This window comes from Cyprinus carpio, chromosome B10 (genome assembly GCF_018340385.1).
Source record: "Cyprinus carpio isolate SPL01 chromosome B10, ASM1834038v1, whole genome shotgun sequence".
In the NCBI taxonomy this organism is placed as follows: Eukaryota; Metazoa; Chordata; class Actinopteri; order Cypriniformes; family Cyprinidae; genus Cyprinus; species Cyprinus carpio.
The window spans coordinates 17,212,259-17,239,802 of NC_056606.1; the positions used below are offsets into that span (position 1 = coordinate 17,212,259).

The window sequence follows — 27,544 nt, forward strand, 5'->3', positions numbered from 1 at the left end:
AGACTTTAGTCTTTGCAACTTTACAGATCTTATTTATGCACCAAGGGCTTGTCACACTCCAAAGAGAAAGCAAAAATTTAAATCATATCATATGACCCCTTTAAATCAAGCGTGCCACAAGAGTCCTGAAAGTGAAGCCAGAACGTTTCGATCGCCCCCAGGTGGCTGGCTGCAGTATAGGTCATAAACCCCACCATCTCCATCTAATCTAATGGGACGTGAGACAAATTAAATATTCAAATTGCACTTCAAATAATTTTTTTCTAAAAATGGTTTCCATCATTTGAGGTAGTTCTTATCATGCTGATATATGTTTAAGTGTTGTTTCTAAGAAATTTGCTTTAAGGTAGTTATTTGATGCTATAACAACGGGGTGTGGTGTCATGATTGTGATCTTGTGATTGGGTCTGCAGGAGTTTGGGCGGGACTTTGATTCCACAGCTCCACCTCACGACACTACTGCGCAGACTCTGGCTCCAAATGACGTCAATTACTCAAGATGGCAGCAGCCATACTGAGATGCTTTGGCTTCACTTTTCTGTAGTGGAAGCTAGTAGAGATGCATTGTCCATATTTTTTACAATCTATGGTTAAAACAAAATGAAAACGCAAAACATTTTACTTTGGCAATGTGATACATATTTCTAAGTAAACCAGGAAATTTGAAGAGATAAATAAGTAGGGTGGGACTTCGTTTTATCCACTAAAAATGACCTGGATCACAAAAAGTGGGTGGAGTTTGAGTTAATCTGTATATATTTTCAATAGCCTTATCAATAGTCTTGATGACATCGTCCGAAAGAAAATTTGTTTCAGAGCTAGGGCAAGTTATTATTTTTGGATGTAATTGTAGGTTCTTTGTAATTATTTATAAAAATTTACCAGCAATATCTGACTGAAAATTGTTTCAAAGTAAATCCTACAACTGTTTTTTTTTTGTTTTTTTTATGTATTGAGAAAATAAGTACATTTTGACATTAAATAGGTAGAGAACAAATGTTAATTTTATTATAACTATTAAGTAAAACAAATTAAAGAACACATATGAATGTCTACACACTAATAAAAATTAAAAAACATCCAGCACAGCACCAGGATTATGCTGGTCTCCCTTGTCAAGTATCATTTTCACAGGCATTTCTGTTTTGAAACTTAAGACAGGTCATTAGCAATTCAGGTGATTTCCATCTGTTAGCAGAGAATGAAGTTAGATATACTTGAAACTGAGATGCTAGAAACAAATAAACGTGGCTCAGTGTCATCCACAGACTGGTTGTGCATTTGTGACAATTTCAGTCCTGACGTGTCCATACGCATCTGAATACTAGTTTGACTAGTTTCAGTATCCTCTTTGCATATTAAAATGTCTCGAAACATAAAACCATGCCTTTTTTTCAAGTATTGGTCCACATTGTGTTCTCCCACTTATCTTGTGGCTTTCATTTCTCTTTACACAGACCCATACTCAGACATCCAGGACTCGTATTTCTCCAGGTCTGCAGCCGAGACGGATTTTGAGATCTTTTTGAGTGTAAGCTCAAAGTCCTCCATGGTGACTGGCATCTGCAGCTCATCTTTAGAAAGAGCACGGATCTCCTCTGGACTCAGACCCTGGATCCTCCTTCGCATCGCCATCATTGATGCATCTCTGAAAGCACAAAAGTACAAAGTTCATCAGTAAAATCAACACCATCAATTTACATATTTAGAGCATGCAGCTTCATTTAAAGGAATAGTACCCCCACAAATGAAAATCTGCTGAAAATATATTCACCCTCAGGCCATCCAACATGTAGATGAGTTTGTTTCTTCGTCAGAACAGATTTGGCATTACATCACTTGTAATGACTTGATAACTTGTAATCACTTGTCTGAAGTTCAGGGAGAGTATAATTTCAGCTAATTTTCATTTTTGGGTGAACTATTCCTTTAGGCATTAAAGTGAAAGATATACTTTCTCCCCTCCCTGCTTATTATGACATACTGTATAAACATGTACTGAACTTATTAAATTATTTTCAATTATGGGCAATATGCAGCATTCTTCTTGGGATATATAGGTCCATGAAACAGCTAGAGCTGGTTGGTTTGGTTCAAGATAACTCTTCTATTCAGGAATTTTCTGCAACGCTGAAGGGGAAAATGAATGGAAAATATACTAACGAGCCCCAGGCAACCACTGTTGAGCTTGAGTCTGTTCTTAGTGGCTGTGATTTTGTCACTTTGCGCCACTTTATGTTTTTAGCAAGAACAGAAAAATGACTTGATGCTCGAAACCTGTCACATCAAGTTCAGTTAGGACAAGGTGTTATCTGTAATCCTGAAAACATACTGTACCTGCAGACGTTGGTGATGTCAGCTCCTGAATAACCCTCTATTTTCTCAGCGATGAGGGTGAGATCCACATCAGAAGCCACTTCAACTTCCCTTAGGTTGATCTTTAAGAGTTCTGCTCGACCTTGAGCTGTGGAGTTCAGTAATCATTTGAACATTATGTGTGTTACATTAAACACACAATAATATTAGCATTTTAATATAAAGTATTTGTAAATCACTTTGTTATTTTGATTTTAATTTATGCTGGTTTAATTTTACTATTACTCGTATTTCAAAATGTGCTTAAGTGTCAGGAATAAATGCCACAATCAGAAACATCTTCATGCTTCCTTTTATTTGTCTCATTAATTTCCATTTTTTTCTCTTTTGTTTTTGGGGAGAAATATGACCTTTTAAAAAATGTATGTATTTTTGTCTCCCATCCAATTTGAAATTCTAAAATCCAGGCCCTGTAACTATAACAAAGGAGTTGCATCAGACAACGAAAGCTCGTGAGTAATGACTAAATAACTGAACTACACAGCACAGTGTGAATGGAGAGAAATTAGTCAGGCTGGTTCATTTATGAGTGGGTGAAGTGCATGGAGAAATCAGAGGAGCCGTGACTGCCTGGAGAACGTTTTCCTGTTGATGGGCGTTTGTGTGTGAGGGTGTTAGATTACCAGTGGGTAGTGGAATATAGATCCTCTTCTCCAGTCTTCTCCTTAGAGCCTCATCAATGTCCCAGGGGAAGTTAGTGGCAGCCAGGACCATTACCATTTTAGAGGGATCGTCACTCTCTTGAGCACCTCCTACACCTGATGCCATTGCACGGGTGGGTGTTAAAATAAGGCTGCATCATTCATTGTACTATCATAACAGAGTCGCCTACTACACAAAACTCACCGTCCATCTGCACGAGTATTTCTGACTTCACTCTGCGACTGGCCTCATGTTCGTCTGATGTGCCCCGTCTCCCACAAATAGAGTCAATCTCATCAATAAAAATTGTTGTAGGGGCGTAAAAACGAGCCTGTTACAGCAAAAAAAAACTCAACAAAATGACCAGTAGAAATATGCTAATGATATTACATCATTGCAACACTATCAGAGTCAGGTTATTTATTTATTATTTAGTTATTTGTTTAACTAACTGACTAGCCTTATATTTGACCCTGGACCACAAAACCAATCACAAGGGTCAATTCTTTTGAAATTTTTTTAATCAAGATTTATACATCATCTGAAAGTTGAATAAATAAGCTCCATTGATGTATGGTTATGGGACAATATTTGGCTGAGATACAACTATTTGAAAATCTGGAATCTAAGGGTGCAAAACAAATCTAAATATTGAGAAAATCGCCTTTAAAGTTGTCCACATGAAGCTCTTAGCAATGCATATTACTAATCAAAAATGAAGTTTTGATATATTTACAAAATATCTTCATGGAACATGATCTTCACTTAATATCCTAATGATTTTGGCATAAAAGAAAAATCAATAATTTTGACCCATTACAGGTTTTTTTTTTTACATTTTATGAGGGTATATTTTTTCTCTAACGACCTGGCTAGCTAACTAACTGATTAACTAACAAACTTTTTCCCTATTAAAACAGTTAATGCCCATTTACATCAAATCAACACCGAGTTGCTTTTATTGGGGCGTAACTATCTAACTAATTAGCTGGCTAACTAATTAACTGACTATCTACATAACTAACTAATCTTTTCCCTATAAAAACATAGCATTTTACTTTTAGGAGTATTTTTACCTTTTATTGAGGTCATACATTTTCTCAAATTTTTTTCTTACTAACCAACTATCAAACTAACAAATTTTTGTCCCTAAAAACACACACAGTGTGTTTGCCGTTTATGTAAAATCATCATTTATTTTCAATGTTTTTTGTTTGTTGGTTTAACTAACTAACTGCATAAATAATATCTACTCTATATAAACACACAGTGTCATCCAGCTGTGTCAAATTAACATTCCTTATCAAAGGTATTTTTACCTTTTATGATGTTTTCTCGTAAAAGAATTAAATAACTACCTTGCTAACTAACTAATTAACTGACTAACTACCTAACTTTTCCTATAAAAACACAAGTTTTTGCTCATTTGTCACATCAACACTGATTTTCAGTATTTTTTACCTGATTTTACAGAGCATTTTTTGCCATTTAATGTTAAATCAACATTTATTTTGAGGGGTATTTTTATTTTTATGTTGTCTAACTAACTACTTAACTATACTCATTGTTTTCTACACTGATTTTTATCATCCAGAAATGGTCAAGAAATGAGCTTTACTATGTGGTCTTTAATTGAGGCATTTTAAATATCTAGGACATTTTTATCACTTTCGATCATTTGTGCCCTGATGTTTACTTAACTCCTGATCCTAATCACTATCAAATTATACCATCAGCAAAAAAAAACCTAAACAAATCAACGGACACGCTATCACAGTGCCTACATTAGAGACTGTGAGACCACTCACCATTTCAAAAAGGAGCCGCACGAGTTTCTCAGACTCTCCTCTGTACTTTGAGGTCAGCGTAGAGGATGAAACATTGAAAAATGTTGTGCCACATTCAGTTGCAACTGCTTTAGCCAACATGGTCTTTCCTGTGCCTGGAGGGCCCACCATCAGCACCCCCTGAGAGTTTAAAAACAACAAGACTTTGCATGGTCATATATTTGAAACACACAGGTGCAGCTGATGGTTTGAGGAAAAAAACACTTCAGTAAAACAGATGGCATGTGGAAAACAAACTGAAGGTGAAATATATCAGCCATACTCAATCTGTGACGAATGATACAGCACTAATGAAAGCTTGTGTTGAAGAATGTGCTACATAATTAACTAGTATACCAGCGCCCCCTGCTGGGATTAAAAAAAGCTATGATCACAAGAAATTAAAACAAATGGGCGCATAAACGTTGGCAAAAACATAGTGACATGACAGACTATGTATCCATATGTGTGTATGTTCAGATGTCAAACTCTGGCATCTTTGTCATCTAACATATTAACCTTCCACGGCCGGCGGATCCCCTTGAAGAAGTCTGGCATCCACATAGGCAGGACCACTGCCTCTCTCAGCAGCTTTTTGGCATCTTCCAGATCTGCTATGTCATCCCTGCAGGACAGTAACACATGACAGCTTGCTTGAATCACCGTCCAGCACTGAATCACTAACTGCTACTGTGACTGACAGCTGTCGCTGACTCAACACGTTACTTATTTGTCTCTGGTCAAGTATGAAAACTAAACTTACTGCATTGCTATTTATACAGCCAATGCCTAGGCCCAGAGGGACTTTCTTTCACATTTTCTGAACTGATTTTTTTTATAGAAAAAAAAAATTGATGGATTTGAATTTAAAGTTCTAACTCTTACTGAATGCTGAAAGCCTGATCAAACTAGCCAATCTATTTATTAATAAACATTTAAGAGTGAGAAAAGTGCCTTGGCACATTTTTTACAGTTATAAGTAGTGATTTGTTATTATTTGATACAATCATGAATTTGGGAAAGTCACGATAATTGTGCAGTTTACATTTTAATTGCATTCGAAAAAGGAAATTTATTTGCATAAACCCAGAAATTTAATTTCAGCCATTATCAGTGGGCTCTTGTGTGAATGTGAAGTGGACCAAATTAAAGAAAAAAATAAAGAAAAAATATTTTTAATTTTAAAATACATTTTCACAGCATTTAAAAAACTTATGGACATATTTAATTATAAGTAAAAAATAAAAAATAAAATACTCATAGGTATTTCTACAGTAAAACTAGTGCTAAAGTGGCACCATACCAGTGGATATTGGGATTCCGGGACACAATGTCTCTCTCCAGTGCATCCACCAGATCGCTGTCATAGCCTGTGCCATCAAACTTCCTCTGTTCCACATCAGCAGCACCCTCCTGGGCATTCTTCTTACTCTAAAAACACAGAAAGGCAGGACACATTGCTACAACACATAATATTAGGTACTTACAAATCCTAAATTGTCTAAACTGAATTTAAATCAACTATAATTACAATCCAGACTAATTTTTTTTAGCTTATATGTTCAGCCTAATAATTTAAATAACTTACTTTTTCATCCTTAGCTTTATTTCCACGGCCGTCACGGGTGTTCGGTCTCTCTGATTTGATGTTCGGCTGACCTCTGCCCAAGGGGCCGCGATGCTGCATGCCAGGTGACTCCTTTCTCTGGGGCTTTGATACAGTGATTGGCTTCTTCACCTGGACAGGTCCCCTATGACCACACAGAGTGATATCATGGGGCATCTGGACCATGTGACCACATATGCACATATTCTAACTGGCTTTTTTTTGTTGGTGATTTGTGAACCGATTAGTGAATGTAATTCATAGTATCTATTTAACACATAGGATGCAAGGATGCATTAAATTAGTCAAAAGTAACAGCACAGATATTTATAACTTTACAAAAAAATTCAATTTTAATTTGCATAATGCATTAAAAACCTATATTTTTTTGCATTTGAAGAATCGTTATTTTAGCTTAATATTTTTCAACTAAAACCACATTATATTAGGTCAGCAACTTCTCATTAAAGAGTGAAAGTGTGTGTGTGTGTGGGGGGGGTAAAAATTTAATGTCATTCCTGCTTTTTTTTAAACAAAAAAATTTAACATTTCTATGAAAATTTAAATTACACATTACCAGTATTAACTCCTTTGAAATTAATGTAATTTAATTCAATACCTTTAATTAAATAGCTTAAATGTATAACTCATGATTGCTTGAAACTAATTTATGAATCCTACATTTATCTCTAAACAAAACAAGATAAATAATACTCAGAATTTTTTTTAAAAACAAAATAAATTCATTTTACTTTCTAATTTTGTCAGGAGTACCTACCAGGTTCAACATGAAACAAAAAAAATTCAAAATAAATAAATTATGTGTTTTATGAAAGTCTTAAAGCATTTGTACTTTTTTTTTTCAAGTTTCGTTCACTTACTAAAAACTATGCTTTTTTTTTATTTTTTATACAGGATAAAAACAGACCTGAATGTGTTATTCGGGTTAAATAGATGCTCTTCTTTAGAACTTATCAATATTTTTTCCACAAAAATATTAAGCAGCACAACTGTTTTTAGCATTGATAATAATACGAAACGTGGTGCGCATACAAGACTTCTTTCAAAAACATTTTAAAAAAATTTGCTGCTCAATACATTTGTGAAAACCAGACCAGTAAAATGTGTGAATGTGAATATGTTTTCACTGAGCTTAATCCATTTTGTGCTGTATGACATGGCGCATGAGTGAACACAGCAATGACAGCATGAAGACAGGAGACGTGTGACATGCTCTGCAGCTGACAGAACTCCTCAGGGCTTTATGTAATCAGCTGCCTATTCTACCTGTGCTCTGCTGGGGTTGGGGGAGGCCAGACATCGGGTTCCCTTGGGCTCTCTTCAGGCAGAGGGTTGGGGAAATCAACGGGTTTGTCCACCTTGAAACTCTCCAGGGTGTTCACAAGGCTTTTCACCTGCTCATATTCCTCTGCCAGTTCCTGCCGAACCTGGGCTCAGAGAAGGGAGAAAAACAGCACTGGTCTGAGATTACACATACTGTACCAACACCACTATACTCTTTGGCTAATACCTGTCCAAGCACATATAACTCACAACATTATAAATAAGTACATATCAGATTGAATCATACAGTATATGAGCGCCTTACTTGTTGCCATTTGACTTTCAGAGCAGGATCTCTGAGGGACTGACAGTGCTTATGGATCTGTTGTATAACACCTTGATAATACACCATAGATGAGTCATAATTCCCCAGTAGTGCATATTCTCTTCCTTTCTTAGCGTTGTCGCAAATCTCAGTCAGATTCATGATGAGAAAGAGAACGTTGCGTTGAGTTCACAGCGTCATCAGAGATGCTGGTGACTGAAGGCCATGAGTCCTGAACATATCAAAAAACAGAGAGGCTGAAAAGATGATGCAGAGATAAATCAAACATTTATAGAGATAGTGGTGATGTTGGGTCTGACAAATCATCCAGAGCTGCATTAAAATGTCTCTGCACATTTCGAGATCTCTTCTACAGTTCTGTTTAAAACAAGTAACAAAATAAAACCCAGGAGCTATTTAAAGAGCTATTCTTTCAGAAGTCCCCCTCTGTGTCAGAACCATTTTTTCCCCAAGTGAAATGCTCCAGGGAACCTGTACAGCAAAACCTTCAGAAATAATTAGTTGTGTTTGTGGGTGTTAGAAAGCGAAATATTTATAACATTAAAAAACAACTCCATTTACTAAAGCTCATTCAATTCATTGTTAGTATTCTGTGTAACCATGTATGTAGAATATGTGAATAGGTTATAGAATAGGTTTAATTATTCATTTTATTTATTTTTTAAATAGAAGTTTTGTGCGTAACTGTATTTCTGAAAATAGTTAAAGTTGGCATGAGTGTATGGAAGTTGAAAGTGTGTGTATGGGCATTAAAACAACATAGATATCTTCCTGAGACCTAGCTCTGGAGTTTTGTCTCTGCAGTGGCATTATTTTTTAGTGAATTTCTCTGAGTTCTTACGTATCACAGTTTTATGTCTGGATGTCCTGTAAAGAGCACATTCAAGGCTTTTCTGAGATAACAAATGTTTAGAAGTTTCACCGTGACCACTTTCTCTCCTTGGTCTTTAAATATGGCTGACATGAATTTAGTGATACGATTGTACATCCTTATGGAAACAGGATAATATTTTGTAATTATCATTTAAATTTGATTCATTTTCTAATTGTTTGTCATAAATCAACATCTCAGGAAACATTTATGGGGCTTCAAATCAAAATATGACTTTCTGTTATGAAACAGGACATCATTTCATACATGTCCAGTGTGGACTAAAAGCATGTTTATTACACATTTTGGGAGGCACAACAATTGAATAGGAAAAATTACTCCCATTATTACACTTTTTTTTCAACATGCTGTCCCAACAGCACATTAATATTCAAATTAGATACAGTCAATAGATTGTGTTTAATGGAAAAACCAGTTTATGTAAATTTTACACACATATTGCATAAAGCAAAATGGTATGTCAAATCATTCTGTTATATCTTTTATAACAGTTGAGAATCATCCTTATACAAAGTTTGGCATAAAACATTCTGAAACCTAAAAATTGATTGGTGATTGAATAAAAAAATAAATAAAATAAAAAAATCGCACTGTTTTTGCCTTTTCATGTAATTTTATTTTTTTAGAAAAACTGAGTCCATGTGTCCTCTACAGAGGACATTGCATAACATATGAATAAAATATAATTTTTCAAAAATCATTTGTCAAATATCTTTTTTTTCTGGGTCTCCGGAGGATATGACATATTTAAACTGATGGAAGTAGATCAAATGGGCCAAGAAGAAATAGGCCTTTTCTTACAATTATGTTATTTTAAATAAATAATTTTTTTTTTTTTTTTTTTTTAGAGAGAGATCATAAAGATAGAAATGATGGTGTGCTTCCTTAAGATGTCCAGTAGTTTCTTATTATACAAATTTTAAATTAAAGGTTGCAATGTTCATAAATTAAAGGTTGCATTCATAATTTTTTTCCCTATCAGGCCTCTGTGAAATGTTTTCTCTCTCTCTCTCTCTCTCTCTCTCTCTCTCCTGCCCTAATTATAGCAACTGTTTCAAATTCAGTGACTAAATATTAAATAACTAAAACACTCCAGGCTTATCAGGTCTATTTTAACTGACTGAATCACTCTGTGTGTGGATTCACCGATAACAAACTCAATGCGAGGATTTCTCTACGGGTTTGGATGCAAAGCTTTAGTTTCTGCTACTTTAATACTAAACTTTGATTTATTAACCTCTTCCCTGACCACAGAGTAGCTGTCAAAAAAACCATTTCGTTTATCGGACACTTGACGTGAAGCACATAATAAATACCGTTCAGGACGCCTCAAATTGTTCGTATCCCATGTCCTTCTTCTTTTTCTTTTAACAAAAACTAACCTACCTGAAAATCCACCATTAAAATAGCATACAATCATTTATTTCTACAAAATCAAGTCGCGTTTGTATGTAAAAACAGCACAAACGTCACCGCTCTTGATTATTCCTTTACACGGGATTTGTAGTTTTTTTCCCGTTTGCTTTTAAGCACACACAAATAGTGAACATTGCAATAAGAAACTACATAACCCATAAGGCAACAGTGCAAGACGCTTAAGATTTAGGCCAAAAAGGATTGGCAGGGAAACAAACTATGAAGTCCACTTGTTAGTTTATGAATCTAACTAAGAACATGTGATATGATAGATGTGTTCTACATTTAATTCTACGTTCTCATTGGAATGGGTCAATGTCTTACCTTTATGCGAGGCACTTTTACGTCCGACAGGCCCACAGTCCGTTACGCACTGATGTTGCCATGGCCGCGGAACGACGCTGACTGACTGATGAATGAACGCATGTGATGTGGGCGGAGTCTGGACAAATACAACTCAACCTGCTTTATTATAACTTTATAAACTGACCGGGGCTAGTTGTCAAACGGGTTATATCTAACTGTAAGGATAAGGTAGCTGTAAGGTTTTGATTCCAAGTTTTCAAATTAACTGTATTTTTAATAGTTAATTCAAAAATATTTAATTATGTTATTGTCTTTGTACCCACGACTATACAGAAAAATAAGTATTTATTTATCAGGACGGCAGTATATTAACCAATAAAAATACTCAATGCTCAAAGCTCAGAAATAAGGGCATGAGCATCAACGCATGGATGGAGAGTTGCAGATCTATAATAATCTGATTGAAGCGTCATGCACAAATACATGACAGTACTACACAATGACCATACGATGGCGCTGTAATACATGCAGTTTAACCAGATGAACAGCAGGTGGCTCGGATTAATCGAGATTTTTGTCTGACACGTTCAGGTGTTCTTTTTAAGACTCTTGTGTTTGCCATGAAAAACATGAAGGCCTCAAAACCGACTCACTGGTTGAACTAAAAACATACATTCAAATCTACTGCCCGACTAATAACACATATCAATCAATATAAAACGGTGCTGATGATTTTGAAAAGAAAATTAATATAGCCATAAAGATAATATAGCTTGAAATCACTGTCTTGGGTAATAAAGATAGCTTTAAATTAGTAATAAAAATGTTAAAGTTGGTACTTGAAGCTCTTTTGGTAATGTGTTTACCTAATGTGATTTTTAACATGAACAAGAGTAGACATGACAAACCCATAAATCCTTCCATTAGAAGCGCTGTGAGTTCAATACGAAATGCATTTATCTAATCGTTACTAAAAAAATAATTTCAGATAAATTCACTTACACTTTAAGTTTAATCCAATGAGTTCCTTTCAGTTTTTACAATTAAATCTACTGCTATGAAAAAAAGTGAAAGCAAATTCTTTATTTAAAAAAAAAGTTTATTGATGTCAGAAGCATACCAGAACAAAACAATTACATTTTTTTATCATTTCTGCAATTACAGTGGTATTCAAAATACAGTAAAATAACTCCGATACGGCAATTTACTAATGATGATAATATCTGATCTGGAAAAAAGTTAAAAAAAAAAGTACATTAAGATATGAACTACAACCTCACATGAAACTAGGTTGTGTGCTGTGCACGTCTAAAACTCCACTGACCCAAAGACAATTTTACAACCCCCATTTATTTTTTAACTGTACCAGGCAAGGATAGTGGTGTTGGAACCATTTTAAAGAAATTAAACTTCGAACTAAATTAAGGGTTGGGGCATTCAGACAAACACAATTGACACTTCTGTAGTGTTAACTATACAAAAAAGGGGAAAAATAAACTGTACAGCTTAAAAACATATCATATACACAGCCTTAGCCTTAATTTTTTCTTTCAGGTTTTTGTTGTCATTTTTTTTTTATTTGTTTGTTTATTTCTTTTACCCATTTTATGGCCTCAGTAAAGTGTACAAGGGGGTTAAATGCTTTATAGACAACAAGCTAAGCTCTAAATGTTATTTATCTACTCGTCATCATCCTCTTCGTCCTCATCATCATCCTCATCATCATCATCATCATCTTCGTCATCATCATCGTTAGCCTTGTCTGGCTTAGAAGGGGCTTTGGCTGCACCTCCTCCCACTTTGCCTTTGGAGCGATAGGCGGTGATGTCCTAAAAGGAAAATTATTTTTTTCAGAAAGGAAACCTATTAATATAGCAAATTCACATAATATATCAATGGCTGTTATGGTTGTTTTTCAGTAGGTTTACCATTATCAGGATGATGCTCATTAGTTGTGGCATCCTTTCTCACCTTCTCGTACTTCTCCTTCAGCTTGGCTGCCTTCTTCTCAAATGGCTGCTTCTCCTCAGCTGATGTTTTGTTCCACATCTCACCCAGTTTCTTGGCCACATCTCCAATGGACAGACCAGGGGTTTCTTCCTTCACCTTGGGTCGGAACTCGGAGCAGAAAATGAAGAAGGCAGACCTTTGGTGGAACGGAGTATTTAAAAAAAAAAAAAAAAAAAAAAAAAAAAAAAAAAAAAAAAAAAAAGATAAACTTTACACCCCCTCACAAATGCGAATGCATCTTCATGAACAAGTGAGATGCTTACGGGGGTCTCTTGGGAGCATTGGGGTCCTTAAACCTCTTTTTCTTCTCGCCTTTGGGTGGAATGTAGTTTTTCATCTCCCTCTCGTAACGGACCTTGTCTTGTTTGGCCATATCTTCAAACTTCCCTTTTTCCTTGGCTGACATAGTCTGAGAAAGAGAAGGAAAAAAATCATTGTTGGGAAAAGAGGGAAAGGGCATTAACACAATGTAACCGAAAGGTGTGACTGACCTTCCATCGCTCGGAGCACTTTTTGGAAAACTCAGAGAAGTTGACCGTCGCCTCAGGGTGTTTCTTCTTATGCTCCTCTCGGCAGGTCTGGACAAAGTATGCGTAAGAGGACATTTTGCCTCTTGGTTTTGTTGGATCCTTCCCCATCTTTGCCTAAATAGCCTAAAATTTCATTAAAAAAAAAATCCATCATTAAATTAATTTTCATTAAATTCTACTTCCCAAATATAATATTTAAATGTGTTGCTCTATACTATTTAGAATTAACTCGACAAGCAAATATTTTCTTTTGTCTAATATTTAAGGTTAATATTTACAAGCGCGCATTTGCGCGTTGTTTATCTTCGCGACGAGAATGACGTTTTGTTATGTAAACATAACACGACAAATGACTTTCCGTAACAGTGCTTTTAAAAATAAAAAGTCATGTGTGCACTTTTGAAACCTTAAAAAGTTGTTCTTAATACTCAGAAACTTTTCAAAACTGTATTTTTTCAAAGTTAAAAATGGTTAAAATGGTGAAAATAAGTTGGTTAATTAAAGTTATCTGATGTGCCAAAGTACGCGCGACGTCGCAAAACTTGTAAAATTTCATAATAATCGAGTTCACTTTCGCTGTATTCTCCGTTGAAAAGAGCCCGTTTCTCTCTATGTACCGTTCTGAGAGCAATGGCGCACACTCTTGTCTCTCTGAAGGAAAGGAGGTCAACAATGACGGCAATATTTCTTCTTCCATTTTGTGAGAAAGCCTTCTTCATGAAAGAAAGTCCCCCTAAAATGTCTCCACCCGCCTTCCTGCTCGCTTTTGGACACGACAAACAAACGGCGCGGGTCGGTTTTCCTGACCGAAATTGTTTCCATCGCAAAAAAGCCCAGTGCATTCGCCTGGTGTATAGTAATACATTGGGTCTGTGCTGTGCAGAGTTTGCTGTGGGCTCGCAATGGCCGCTTGTCTTCATGCACTAACACTGAGAATATGGCTCCTTCTCTTTGTGTCAGCGCTCAGCCATTACACTGCTTTGCAATAAGGGGGAGCCGCGCGACCGCATTACCTACCTCACTTCAACTCTCAATTAAACACCCTTCTCACGCACGGAAAAATGTCAAAATACGCGGGTTGGAACGACGAAAGATTGAATTTTTATTTTCCGCCTCGAAAAACGCGTGCTTTGAGCTCGGCGGGGTAGAAAATACGATCTGAAAAAGTTGAAGCGCCCAGCGGCTGTCTATGGCTCTGTGGATTTGCCTTGTTTCCTATGCGAGTACAGTCAGCCATTACAGTAAAGCGCAGCTCCTGAGGGGATTTCTTTTCGCCCGTATCTCTGTCATTTCAATATCACCGACCGTATAAATCCACATACATAACAATGTCGTTGTGCTTTAATTTTTTCGTTAGTCTGCTTTTTTTCTTTCTCATCATTTCTCATAGTTCTTCTGACAGACATCCCTTGCAAAGCGCTGCAATGGCTGCTTGCTGGCACTATCACGTCCATAGACCTTGTTTGTACGCAATTCTGTTACCGAGTTGTCCGCTTAACGTTACATTTCGAACAGACTGAATATATATATAATTTTTTTCTTTTTCACATTTTCTGCCATTCAGCCCCTTGAATAAGACCGACTATTTTCCGTGTAATTTTCAGTCGTAACATCAAGACAAATTAAATTAAAAAGCCACGGTTATTATAATTTTCATTCTGAGGGGATAATGCCCCGATTTTTAACGTTTCGCAAAAATCCCCTCACCATTTAAATAGCTCTTTTACAAGCTAAATTTCGATTCCGTATGGTTTCCTGACCTTTTCTCGCAATTTTGGTACTTAGCCCACACTTTGAAATGTCTACAAGCTGACACTTACCGCTGTCTTGTCTGGATAGTGAATGTACTGCAATGGCTGTATGTGGATGTAATGGCTCTACGCAGTAGTCTGCTCTCTCAACCCTCTAGCATTACTCTCAATAGGGCTTCCATGCGATTGGCTGCCGCCACGGCCAACACTCCTGCGATTGGCTGAGCGCTTTCCATTGTCCTAATAACAGCCAGCCTGCGATTGGCTGCCTTTTGTGAAACGTCACGAGTGTTTTAAATGGCGGGTTAATACAAAATACGGAGCGTATGTGTGTGTTTCTTGTCTCGGCTTAAAGCAGAGGCTGTGTGTACTGTGTTGGATGTAGTAGTACTGTGTTGTATGTGTTCCACGCGGAGTGCTGAATGAATGAGTGTCCATGTGGAACGTCGGCGTTGCTGTGTGGTGCGAAACACTGAATGAAAGAGTGCAGGGTCCGACTGACGCCCCGCTTAGATCAAACACTATATGAACCTCCAAGTCAGATTTTAACCAAAATATGCGATTATGAGCAATATTTATTAAAGTGGCCTAATCGGTGGGATTTGTTTCTGAGTGTGAAATATTGATTAATGACATAGTTTTGAGATGATCCGATGTGACACAACGTCAAAGGAGCTTTTCTGCAGATTGTTAGTGAGTCCTTCATTTGAATAATTAAATGGCAGGACCTCAGGACAACTAAAGGTTTTTGTATTCTGGGTGTTAAAATGAACACTCTCAAAACATTAATCTCGATTTCATGGTATTTAGATTAGTCCGACCACTAATAGATTTACTTAAATTTTATAATTACAGTAATTTTAGCAGATAGATATAGATAGTAAGTATAGACAGGAATTAAAAAAAAGCAATGGTGCACAATAATTCTTGTTATTTTGCTCTTGATATTTTTATCAATCTATCCCTGACTATCTGTCATCTGTCTATCATAGAAATAATTTTATTAATTTACAGACACATACACTTATTTATCTAACACACATACTTAGTGTACACTTAAATTTTTTTTGCACATAATATACCTGTACATACATAACTGCTCATTGTAATATATCTACCATACAATTGTCAATTTGTATATAGTCATTCCTTACCTACTTATTTGTATTTTTTATTCTTTTATTGTGTGTTTTTTGTTCTGTCGCTGTCATTCTGTTGCACTGCGGAGCTTCTGTCACGAAAACAAATTCCTCGTATGTGTAAACATACCTGGCAATAAAGCTCATTCTGATTCTTATTCTGAGAAAAGGCAGCAATATCTTAACATATGCATTACTATTTAGGCCATAATTAGAAACCAAATTATTTTCACACATAAACACACGCAAGAACCGGAGCCTGTGAATGTTAATGACTAAATCTTGGGAAATTGTGCAGATTCGTATTGTGTGGGACGGGAAGCAGCAGATCAAGCGCTGAGGGATCCTGATGGGAAATTGATGCCCATATAGCCTCCTATTGTTTCATAAGAGAGCAGCTGTAGCTCCCTACGACTCCTCAACACAGGCGCTCGAGCACATGTTCACAGACTCAGGGCATATGCAACACCGAGCACGCCTACTTCAGATCTATTATCGATTAGATATGCTCCCATGTTTATTGTTGATCTAATATATTTACTTTTTGGGGTACAGTTAGTTTTTTGTTCATATCGGTATTTATGTAGCATGTATTGGCTTCCTGTGTTCAAATATCACAATTAAAAAAGTGTAAGAGAAAAAACAGTGTTCCGTGTAACTTTGGTTAGGACAGAAAAAAAGGCGTGAGGTCAGAACACAGTAAATAGAAATCTATTGACTCCTGGTCGTTTATATTCAATCGACGTGAGAATAAAAACTATTACCATGCATGTAGTAGCCTATTTTAAATAGAATAAAACAAAAAGTTAATTTGCCAAACATTTCAAAGATATTATCAAGGAAATGGAAGCACAGATACATATGCTATTTATGGTAAAATAATTTATGGATTATGTAACACCCCAATTTATTATAGAAAACGTTTTATTTTCATTATTCTGCCTCGTTTTGACTTGAACAGAACAACATATGCTGTATAATCAGATATCCGTGACCCTACTTTGTTTTGAAACGCCATCTTTATTTCAATTATGAAAACTTTAACTGCTAAAGCTTTTGAAAATGCATTTATACATTTTCCTATCTACTGTTTTCTTATCTATTTTTCTATACTAGCCTACTGTGTTATTACTCGTGCGTTTGCATATTAATACTCGTGCAAATACAGAGTTAGAGCGAGATTGTGGGTTATTAAATTAATTTTAAAATCTAAATCGCGTTTAGACCATAGGTAAACACGTTAAATAATTTCTAACTCGTTTAACACGTTGCTGTCTGTCCATTTCTGTGTATCTACTGTTAATTATAGTTTTGACTCACTTGAGTGTTTTGAAGGTGTTGATTCAATCCCTGCTGTCTGTTGCCTAATTTAATTTCAGACAGTTTATGTTCAGTCGATCGGGAACAGCCTACACGCAGACAATCCGGATGATGGCGCTCTTGTGCTGTATATGACTCTTTGTAAAAACTTTATTGCTTGCGCCGACGAAACCGGAAGTAGTACGTTGAGCGCACGGCGGACAGCATGCTCATGGAAATGTCTCCAACCGGCGTGCTGGAATTACCAAATGCGTGTATAATATCCAGTCTGGAATTTCTCCACATTCGACCCGCTTTCGAGGTATGTGTTGGTGCAGACGATGTGCGCCTGGGAAATCGGTTGTGAATGTAATTTTTAAGGTTTTTGGGCGCTTGGCTTCCAGTCCGCACACTCTCGCTGTGGCTGTTCGCGCCACCACTAAAATCTTAACTGCTTTATATGTGTTTTTTTTTTTTTTACATAAGGGGTCACCTTCATCAGTTATCGATAGCACCTTGTAAATTTAACTTTGCAGCTAACGTTACGTTTATCCAAAACTCACTCATCAGTAAGAAACAAATTAATTTGCATGTCAGTAACGTAATTTCTGACTTCCAAGCACTAGTATGGGGATGAGAATCTAGGTTGAGATGTTTGCTCTATGTGTATCAGCCCGGAATGGGTCAGTTGATGTCTCAGGAATGAATGATTCTCTCTCACTGCAGCGCGTACAGGCGGAGAGCCAGGTGTCTCGGTTATGTCAAGTTTATGGCAGCAGGACTCAACAAAGCACGGAAACCTCAGTGGCATGAGAATGAACGGCGAAGGCACTGGTATAGGTTCTCCGACCCCAGCGGTGGCGGGGTATTTGGGAAAAGTCAGTTATGCTCAGTTCTCTCCCTCTGTCACTCGTGCAAAGCTCCGCTCAAATTTAGTTTGTGTTGTATGGAAATTGTATGGGATTGATCCCCACCTCAAACGAGAGAAAAAACAACAACACGGAAATCTGTGTAAAAGGCGAAAGAATAGTCATAAAAACACTTCAGTTGTGTACTGTACACTAATTGTTTAAGTGTGTAATGGGTCTTGTATTTTTTGTGTTGAGTAATTGTGATTTCTCATATATTTTTGTTGTTTGTTTACAGTGTGAAGACAGAAATGCCTCACCAGGGAACTGTCCTTGGTGCTTGGCAAAAGGTCTGAAAAATGCCGTCCGCTTTTATGCTGTCAACCTGGAGGTGACTGTTATGCTCTGTACAAATCCAGTGGTGAGTAGTCTGTGTCGCTTTTCCTTGTTTGTCAGGAAATGCTGACACTTCGAATCAGGGCTCTTCTGTGCGACCTAATTTCTCAATGGTGCGACGAAGGGGGGAAAAAAGTCTCTGCGACTCTGAAAGTCTCTCTGTGGTTCAACAACAGACACTAGAGCCTGCATTTCAGCCCGAGCCCGACAGACCCTGACTTTTTTATGCCCCTCGAGCCGGGCTTCGGGATAATTTTCACGTCATAGTTCAGACGCGGGCCGGGCCTCCCGCCTGTTTTAGACTTCTCTTTACTTTTATATTTTAGACATCCATCAATTAGTGATGAAAAAAAGAGTGGCTCGACGGTGTTTATTGTCCCGCCAGCAGCAGCGCAGCTGAACAGTTCTCCATTCAAATACACGCAATAGGCACAAGCTTGCTGCAAAGTACCGGCAAAAGGAAATATTTGAATTATTTACTAATAAATAGTGTTTTCTGAGTCTGTGTCGCAAGGATGAAGTCGCCGATCCTGACTCGCCATCTCCTCATTAGACGTGCCTTTAGAGAGAAGTGTGTCTTTACGGATTATGATTATAATGAAAGAGGTTTTGGTTTGTTTGTTTTTTCGTTAAGTAACCATTTAAAGCTAGATATATTAGATATATTTATCACATCTGTGAGGCATGTTTTTACTGATTTTCAGTTCATTTTTGTACTCCTGTTAAAGAAGAGACACAGAAAGCGCATCGTGTTTGTTTTCTTTAATTTATAAAAGCAAAACGTTTTGTTGATATTGTGAGTGTAGTTACGAATGATGTATTACGCTTACCTTTATGTGCAAAAATGATGGCGTATCTGCTGAAATAAATGCAAGTGATCACACTGGCGTCTCCATGTCCTGAAGCGTCTCGCACAAACTATTGGATATAACACACATTTATCTGGGTCTAACGTTTAAACATTGTTATACGCTTGAACTGTTTTATATATTTTATTTTAGGCGAGTCGTGATGATTTGAGAAGGCTAAATAGATCAAACATAGGCTCACTGTCTAATGCTGGCCACTTGGTCGTTACTTAAAAAAAAAAAAAAAAAAAACTAAAACTTGTATTTAACAAACAAAAAATGCTCCAAACGTTTTTCTAAATTAACTTTATTAAAAAAACGAAACAAAATAAAATCAGTTTGCTATTATATACAAAACTGAACTATTTTAATAGCTGAGACAGTAGTATAAGCTGTTTAGGGACTGTTTAAATAAAACAAAATTAAATTAATATTTGTATTGCATAAAGAAAATATGGCCTAGTTTTTGGCCCATTAATTTTTGCATTATGAAAAAATTTGTTAAAAATAATAAATAAAATGTATTTTTTCACAGTAAGGTAGTGTATGTATTTTTATTTATGCTGATGTTAGTTAAGAAAGAAAAAAGTGAAATAAAGTGATAAATCTAATAAGAATTACTACTGGAGATTGTGTGAATTACACACAAAAATATTGTTATAAATATTAGGGCCTAATTTTGGTTTTAAAAAGGTAAATATAAAAAGATAAATAAATTAAACTTTTTCAGTAAGGTAGTGTTTTTTGTATCAATTAATGCTGATTTTAGTTTAGAAAGAAAAAGTTGCAATATGGCAGTGAGTATCTAATAAGAATCACCATTGTAAATAATGAATGAATAAAAGCAAAGGTAAAACACCTGTGCAAATTCCAGTTAAAATGTTATTAAAAATATATATATATATTTGAGAAATTTGAGGGCAAATGTGCTACATTTGTCATGGAAATAATTTGATTACTACATTAATTATCTTTTTAGAAGGAAATTGCAAATGTTTGCAAAAAAATATCCATCCTAAAATTAAGCTTTATTTTCTTACTGCAAAACATAGTTTGTCCTTTTGATTTTGGGGTGAGTTACAAGCTAAACATGTTTGTGACATGTTTTGTGAGATTCACTCAATTGTTTTTAAGCTATCAATATTGGTAAAATTATATTTGTCATGTTATTAAATGCTTGTGACTCTTTGTAAAGAAGATTGATTGGCCATTGAGATGTTTTTCTGTTGCTTTGCAGTGCCTTTTCCCATTGGTTAGTAGATCTCTGGAAGATGTGCGTGCTAGCTTGTCTAAAGATGGATGTAAAAGGAACATTTCTTCCCTATCTGATGTGGATGAAGCATCCTCCCCTTCAAAGCGACCAAGAGAGGAGAAACTGGGCTTTTTGTCTGCTGTGCCTGAGCCATGTTGTGCTGATGTCAACGGCAGCACTCTTCCAGCTGACACTGTCGAAACACAAATGTTTACTGATGAACAATCAATACTTGAAAAGACTGACTCTATTAATGGCACTGAGGAACATCATCCTGAAGATCTACCTGCTGCTGCCACCCATGAGGATTTAGATTTGTGTGACAAGGAGGATGATTGTGTATCTAGTACTCAAGATGAGGTTGAGGAGATCGTTGGAATGGATGTAGATGTGGAATCAGAGCTGGTTCCTGTGCAACCTCATCTCTTCTGGAAAAATGAGGACAACCTGTGTTGGCTGGATTCGTTGTTGGCGATGCTCGTGAACTGCAGGACCATCAGAGAGACTCCGTGTCAGAATGTGAAGCTGACTGACAAGTTGACATCAGTGCCTTCCAGCAGCTCTGCTGTCTGGAACCTTTGCTCCACGTATGATAAGACATGCTCCTATCTGAAATCCAAGGAGCAGCAGTGTGACGGTAAGAGAATGCAAACCCTTCCAGGGCTCTAAATAATTTTTATTAGTGTTTTTATTTGCATTTCATTTATTTACGCTAGATTAATTGTAAGTGATTTAACAAAAACTTTAATTTGTTGATATAAATACCTTAATTATAAGTTGTTTAAATATTTATACAGAATTAAATGTTTAAAATGTATTATTCTTTAGAATAATGTATTATAAAAGTAATTTGTAAAGTAAATATTAATATTTTTATGTATTCATATTTAATACAGTATCACTTTATAATTTTTTGTAAACATTGATTTAACAAAAGTACAAAAACAATTTAATATATACATTTACATAATATATATATACACACACACACCTTTTAACTGTGTGCATTTAAGTAAAATGTATAAGTTAAGTATTTGTAATTATGTAATCATATGTGATTTGATTAAGTTATTTAGCTTTAAATTATTTGTGTTTATATATAGTAAGGCACTAAAAAAAAAAAAAAGATCTAAAGTTTAAAAAAAAGGGCAAAAAAAAAAATCAAAATATTGAGAAAATCACCTTTAAAGTTGTCCAAATGATGTCCTTAGCAATGCATATTACTAATCAAAAATGAAGTTTTAATATATTTACAGAAGTAAATTCACAAAATATCTTCATGGAACATGATCTTTACTTAATATCAGTCAATAATACATTTTGACCTATATTTTTGGCTATTGCTGCAAATATACCCAAGCAACTTAAGACTGGTTTTGTGCTCCAGGGTCACATATCAACACACTATAAATGTAATTTTATAACATTATAAATTGATCAAATTTATTTTTCATAATATACAATAGTCAACATTTGAAGTGGATCAAAAAAGTTCAAAGTTGTCCTAAGACAAGAACACGTTTTGGTTTTAGGTTCTAGGACAACTTTGAGGAAAGGTTTTCATCCACTTCAAATGTTGACTAGTGTAGTATAAAGGTATTTAAACTTATCACATAGTTGAAGGTAATTAAATTATTATGTATGTATACATATGTTAATTTTTTTAAAACAAACTAATGCAGTTTTTGTTAACTTGTATGTGTGTATATACACCTCACCCCAAAAATACACTTATGAAGAGGTCTGCATTCACATGCTGTAGAGCTCACCTGTTTTTTGTTCTGCAGATGAGGTGACCAGAGTGCCCGCCGATGTCCTGTGTGAGGCAGAGCAGCAGCTGTCTGCGCTCCGTCTGTCGCTCTTCAAACTCCTTCAGCCTACGCTCAAGTGTGAAACTGGTAAAATAGTTCAAGAGCTAATCATAAAACCATTCGATATCAATCTGTTGCTGGTCATTTGTGTTGAGTGGTAATCTTGTCTGTCATACAGGTCAACAGGAAACACCCGTGTTTGCTCTCCCTCTCCTTCTGCGCTCCGACAAGTGGGCTCAAGAGCTTTTCCAGCACACTGTCCGTTGGGAATTTAAGTGCACTTCTTGTAGTTATACTCTAAATAACAGGTAAAGATTTTAGCCATGTAATTTTAAATCAGTTGTATTTGATAATTAAATAAAATGCATGGTAATTATGTAGATAACTGTATGCAACACAACCCTCCTCTTGTCTTGCAGTGTTGAGAAGACTCTTACAACATTCACTCAGATTCTGAATGACTGGCACCCACTAAAAGCCATCCACCGCACGCAGTGCAGTAACTGCAACCGTAAAAACCAGAGGAGGAAAATGGTGCTTGAAAAGTAAGTGTTGGAATAGCTATAAATTTCCTCTTTTTTTTTTTTGCCCTAATCACCACCCTGTTTCATCACGGTTTAACCTGTTGGTTGATTGTCTTTGATCATTTTTTTGCAGGCTGTCTTCTGTGTTTGCACTGCACTTTGTGGAGGGCTTGCCCAGGAAAGACCTCTCTAAATACTCGTTTGAGTTCCAGGGCGCACACTACAATGTTAGCACTGTTATCCAGTACAATAAGCATCTAAAACACTTTGCCACTTGGATCCGCCAGAGCAATGGTGAGTCTTTTATTCTGAGAGTTGATTAGCTGATCTTTTCACACTACCATTCAAAAGTTTAGAGTTTTTTTTCCCTTACTTTTATTCAGCAAGGATACATGAAATTGATCAAAAGTGACAGTAAAGACGTTTATAATGTTAGAAAAGATTTCTATTTCAATTAGTTGCTGTTATGTTAAAACATTAAGCAGTTTCCACATAATTATTAAGAAGCCAGCAAATCAATAGTAATATGAGGAAATGTTTCTTGAGCACCAATTCGGCATATTAGAATGATTTCTGCAGTCATGTGGCACTGAGGACTGGAGTAATGATGCTGAAAATTCAGCTTTGCCTTCAAAGGAATAAATTGCATTTTAAAATATTGATTAAATTGGGAAATGTATTTTTTTTTTTAAATTAGTTAAATATTGATTACGCTCCTTGTGTTCTTGTTACATTGTATTTATACATTTAAGTAGTACTAACAATATGGTTAGGACTTGCACGTAATTATGCATAATTAATTGCTATTATAATAGTAAGTACATGTAACAAGGACACATTAAAATGCAGTCTTCTATCAGAAACATAAAATTCTTATTTAACCCAAGCTTTTGAATGGTAGTGCATGTAGTTCTTCTGAATCCCTTTAGCCAATGATTAATTTGAATTTTTGTTGCTCAACTAAAATTTATCAGCTGTTATTAAATAACTAGTAAAATTAGCTGCAAATTTATTTCAGATTAGTTGCTCTGAAAAAAAAGTTATATATTCAAATTAAAACTTAATAGCGGTTTATTTACTCGTTTTATGTTCTGTCTTTTAGGGTCATGGCTGGAACTGGATGATTTGAAATACCCTCACAGCATCATCCACAAGAGGTTTTCATTTCCTGCCAATGAAATTCACGTTGTTTTCTGGGAATCAGATTCCACTAAAGATGAAGCTTCAGAGGTTTGTTCACCGACAGCTCCCTCGGCGCTTACGAATGTTGATGATAAACACCTGCACGAAGTGTCAGACTCTGTGGCTGATGACACGTGTGTCCTCAGCTCGCTCACCGTGGGAGACTCGACTGCCGCCGGCACTCTGGATACATCAATAGGCAGCACCACATTACTGGACACCTTTGAGGGTCTGTCACATACAGACATTGTGACCCTCACTCTGGTTGATGAGAACAAAGCCACTGAGGCTCTTCAGATTCCACAGAACTCAGCCGTCGTGCTGGCCGCTCTCCCCACTCTTCCTGTAACATCTAGTTCATCTTGTATCCCTAAGTCCGTTTGTCATCCTTCAAAACCCCAAAGCTCTGGTTTGAAGGAATGCTCTTCAGTTTCTAATCCTGTTGTGGTGAGACCGTCAGTGGCTACACCAGTACATGCACCTCCACCGCTTGCATCCTCATTACTTCAGTGCCATCCTTCCTTCCAGTCAACACTGATAAGACATCCTCCTCCCGCTCCAAAACCAAAACCCGTTCTGAAATGTGACAATGAAGCTCTGCTAGCAAAGCCAGCTGATATGTTCGGTGGCTTCTTAAGCAAGAAACTGCCAAATTCAAGTGGCGGGAATTCTGCGGTAGCGCCTCAGCACAAACCAGTCACCCTTCCTGATGGCATATGTGGTGCATCTGTTAAGAAAAATCCCAGCCTTTCGGCAGACCAGCAGCCCATTAGCACTACAGAAGCCCTCAGGCTGAAGCTACTGAAAAAACTTCAGGCTAAGAAGAAGAAACTGGCCAAACTAAACCAGCTTTTGGGAAGTGCTGGAGAATCTGCACCAAAACCGGACAGCACAGCCCTCTCGTCGCCTTACTCGGTCACCTCGAGTACGTCAGCATACGACAGCCCGGTGTATGACCAGTTCTTCACTGAGCTTTTGTCTCCTGCGACGACCGCCAGTAACCTCTCACCTGACAGCACGGGGCTCCTTGAGATGTTGAACAATGGCCAGAATGCAGAGACGACGCAGCAAAATCCTTCTGTAGCAACTGTGGTTCCAGAAGCAGCTTTAACCTACCCTTCTGTAACTAATGACTCCGTATTGAATCTTGATGAATACATACAATCAGGGATGGGCCAGACTGCAGTTGACAACACTGATTTTAATGGCTTAGATATATTTTTCTGATCAAGAAAAGCTTTTAGATTTTACAAACCGTGAGTTTGGTCTGGTGTCAGAACAAGTTGTTCCTAAGAACTCTTCTTTGTAGTTTTGTATTGGGAGTGCAAAACTTGTTAGGAAAGCCTGTGTTGCATCAGTTAAAGCATATTTACATATTTTGTCTCAAATACTTGAAGAATAAAGAACATTGAATGGTGCAAAGTATGCAATGTTTAAAGATCAAATTATGCACAATGCATTTGTAAAGGTTTGTACAGCATTGTACAGTTGTTTCATTTTTTTATGGTTATCACTGTATTTAAAGTGGTTCATATTAAATGGTCCCAAAAATTGAATATGTTGTGGTTATTGGCTTTTAATTTTGCATGTGAGTGAAGAGTAATAGCCTCACTTTCACACTGATTGTATATGGGCTTCCTACACTTTTTGGTAAGAAATAGCAGTTTTAACCATAGAAATATTTGCATGACCTGTAGATTGTGGTTGGAAGGATTATGAATTATAGGAATATTAAAGTCTAATGTTTACCATAGGCTACATTTATTTCATTAAATAAATATTACCATTTGAATAGCATTTATTTGTCATAGAAATCTTAAACATTAACTGTCACTTTTGTTCAATTTAATGCATCCTTTATCCTTTACTGAATAAAGGTTAATAAATAAAAATAATTACCCAAACATTTTAACTGTAGGGAAAAATTAAAAAATTATTTTTTTTTTTGGACATTTCCCAGTTTTCCAAGATCTGTATATTGTATATGAGGTCTGTATATTGTAAACAACTATGTGCTGTCATTTTGCACTTAAAAATGCATGATCACATTACCATTCAATTGGAGTATGCCAATATTAGATATACAAGTGTTCATATTTTAATCGAATATCTCCTCCTTTGGTACAGTAGTGCTTTTTGCTTACAGTCGAGCATTTGTTTCAAACTATTAAAACCAAGAGCATCTATTGCCTCATTAAAAATAAAATATTAGAATAACCAGTATAATCATTACTACAATATTCAAGTGACCATGTCAAAACTAAAATGAAATCAAAAGAGTCAAAAAATATGAATGCAAAGAACTTCACTTTTTTGTTCATTTTTTGGTCCACTTAAAAAGGTCTGCGTTTAGTTATTTTAAATGTGAAAACAAGCAGTGCCCAAAAAAAGTTTTTTTTAGACCCTTAAGCCTGAAATAAAAAAAAATGTATAAATGTATTATCTTTGTAGTAAAATATCAAAACAAATGCTGTTTGTTTTAAAGAAATACTAGCATAAGCACACTGTTCAATTAAAACACCTTACAAAATTAAATTTGTTAGGTATCGAATTAAACAAATTGTTAAAAAAATAAGACAAATGTCTTGGTTAACTTTGCAGAAATGTTGCATGTTTATTATTAAGATGAGGAAAAACACCCATGGTTATTCTGCTGGGACATCGGTGTAAATCTGAAGAAAAATAATTTTTATCTCAAAATTAAGTTGTGAAAAAAAGCTCCATCATAATTAGTTTGCATATTGTTTGATGTCACATTTTCACATCTTATTATGGTGTTGCTTAAAGTTAACAGACTGTCTGCTAATTTATTCAACATATAATATATTGACAGCTGAAATATGAGAGGTGAAGTTCATCTTCATCAACATTAATATAGTTTTAAACCTGAAAAAGCACAGCAACAATATATCAACTAAATTACTACAACAAATTACAGGCCTATACAAAAACTGAATTTACCAGGCTTGGTAAATCTACATTAAGTTAACTACTTTATATTAAATGTTTAAATGAAAAAGTGACAATACCATTTGGTGTGTTGGATGGTTCAGAGCAGACGTCCTGGATAAGGAAGCCTCATGAAAAGGCCCATTTTTAGTTGTTTCCCCAATTTGACAACCATTTCAGTAGATTGAGACACTTTTAATGAGCTGTTGAGTTGATTCAGGTGTGTCAGGTTAAAAAGACACCCAAAATATGCAGTGTTTGGTGATCTCCAGAAGCAGGATTTAGAGTTGAACACAAGCTGAAATCAGCTA

General features: G+C 36.0%; 3 protein-coding genes and 1 long non-coding RNA gene across 9 annotated transcripts; 1 reads left to right on the top strand and 3 right to left on the bottom strand.

The window, feature by feature from the left end:
* Nucleotides 1–1,292: 1,292 nt before the first annotated feature.
* LOC109085549 (katanin p60 ATPase-containing subunit A-like 1) lies at nt 1,293–10,844 on the bottom strand. Of its 2 annotated transcripts, none has more exons than XM_042732955.1 (11): nt 10,713–10,844; nt 8,060–8,291; nt 7,738–7,898; nt 6,433–6,595; nt 6,148–6,275; nt 5,364–5,469; nt 4,827–4,985; nt 3,223–3,349; nt 3,000–3,134; nt 2,338–2,464; nt 1,293–1,648 (listed from the first exon to the last, which is right to left on the bottom strand). In XM_042732955.1, the coding sequence occupies exons 2-11, from the start codon at nt 8,219–8,221 to the stop codon at nt 1,450–1,452; spliced, it is 1,467 nt and encodes a 488-aa protein (XP_042588889.1). In that variant the 5' UTR covers nt 8,222–8,291; nt 10,713–10,844; the 3' UTR covers nt 1,293–1,449. The 2 variants fall into 2 exon arrangements, with proteins under 2 accessions (XP_042588889.1, XP_042588890.1); XM_042732956.1 differs by lacking the exon at nt 10,713–10,844 and adding an exon at nt 10,289–10,436.
* Nucleotides 10,845–11,775: 931 nt separating this feature from the next.
* On the bottom strand, nt 11,776–15,209 carry LOC122134508 (high mobility group-T protein-like). Of its 2 annotated transcripts, none has more exons than XM_042732960.1 (5): nt 15,055–15,209; nt 13,196–13,357; nt 12,968–13,113; nt 12,623–12,840; nt 11,776–12,523 (listed from the first exon to the last, which is right to left on the bottom strand). In XM_042732960.1, the coding sequence occupies exons 2-5, from the start codon at nt 13,340–13,342 to the stop codon at nt 12,462–12,464; spliced, it is 573 nt and encodes a 190-aa protein (XP_042588894.1). In that variant the 5' UTR covers nt 13,343–13,357; nt 15,055–15,209; the 3' UTR covers nt 11,776–12,461. The 2 variants fall into 2 exon arrangements, with proteins under 2 accessions (XP_042588894.1, XP_042588893.1); XM_042732959.1 differs by having other exon boundaries at nt 12,666–12,840; nt 15,055–15,208.
* Nucleotides 15,210–17,589: 2,380 nt separating this feature from the next.
* On the top strand, nt 17,590–25,840 carry LOC109085560 (SUMO-specific isopeptidase USPL1-like). Of its 4 annotated transcripts, XM_019100097.2 has the most exons (9): nt 17,609–17,745; nt 18,150–18,301; nt 18,570–18,692; nt 20,753–21,404; nt 22,555–22,665; nt 22,757–22,886; nt 22,998–23,123; nt 23,236–23,396; nt 24,205–25,840. In XM_019100097.2, the coding sequence occupies exons 2-9, from the start codon at nt 18,182–18,184 to the stop codon at nt 25,509–25,511; spliced, it is 2,730 nt and encodes a 909-aa protein (XP_018955642.2). In that variant the 5' UTR covers nt 17,609–17,745; nt 18,150–18,181; the 3' UTR covers nt 25,512–25,840. The 4 variants fall into 4 exon arrangements, with proteins under 4 accessions (XP_042588887.1, XP_018955642.2, XP_042588886.1 ...); XM_042732953.1 differs by lacking the exon at nt 18,150–18,301 and having other exon boundaries at nt 17,590–17,745; XM_042732952.1 differs by having other exon boundaries at nt 17,617–18,301.
* On the bottom strand, nt 20,822–27,540 carry LOC122138732. The gene is made up of 4 exons (XR_006155759.1): nt 27,314–27,540; nt 22,537–22,662; nt 21,054–21,376; nt 20,822–20,960 (listed from the first exon to the last, which is right to left on the bottom strand). It is a non-coding gene; the product is annotated as an uncharacterized LOC122138732 (long non-coding RNA).
* Between the last annotated feature and the right edge of the window lie 4 nt (nt 27,541–27,544).

What these genes read in the sequence shown, in the direction of transcription:
- LOC109085549 (XM_042732955.1), bottom strand. Translation starts at nt 8,221, where the DNA reads ATGAATCTGACTGAGATTTGCGACAACGCTAAGAAAGGAAGAGAATAT. An exon ending in ATAAAGCTAAGGATGAAAAA is followed by an intron (nt 6,276 to 6,432) that starts GTAAGTTATTTA and finishes CTGTGTTTTTAG; the next exon opens with AGTAAGAAGAATGCCCAGGA. An exon ending in GGATCCGCCGGCCGTGGAAG is followed by an intron (nt 4,986 to 5,363) that starts GTTAATATGTTA and finishes TTAAACTCTCAG; the next exon opens with GGGGTGCTGATGGTGGGCCC.
- LOC122134508 (XM_042732959.1), bottom strand. Translation starts at nt 13,342, where the DNA reads ATGGGGAAGGATCCAACAAAACCAAGAGGCAAAATGTCCTCTTACGCA. An exon ending in AGTGCTCCGAGCGATGGAAG is followed by an intron (nt 13,114 to 13,195) that starts GTCAGTCACACC and finishes TCTCTTTCTCAG; the next exon opens with ACTATGTCAGCCAAGGAAAA. An exon ending in AATGCTCCCAAGAGACCCCC is followed by an intron (nt 12,841 to 12,967) that starts GTAAGCATCTCA and finishes GTTCCACCAAAG; the next exon opens with GTCTGCCTTCTTCATTTTCT.
- LOC109085560 (XM_019100097.2), top strand. Translation starts at nt 18,182, where the DNA reads ATGTCAAGTTTATGGCAGCAGGACTCAACAAAGCACGGAAACCTCAGT. An exon ending in TGGCGGGGTATTTGGGAAAA is followed by an intron (nt 18,302 to 18,569) that starts GTCAGTTATGCT and finishes GTTTGTTTACAG; the next exon opens with TGTGAAGACAGAAATGCCTC. An exon ending in TTGGATCCGCCAGAGCAATG is followed by an intron (nt 23,397 to 24,204) that starts GTGAGTCTTTTA and finishes TCTGTCTTTTAG; the next exon opens with GGTCATGGCTGGAACTGGAT.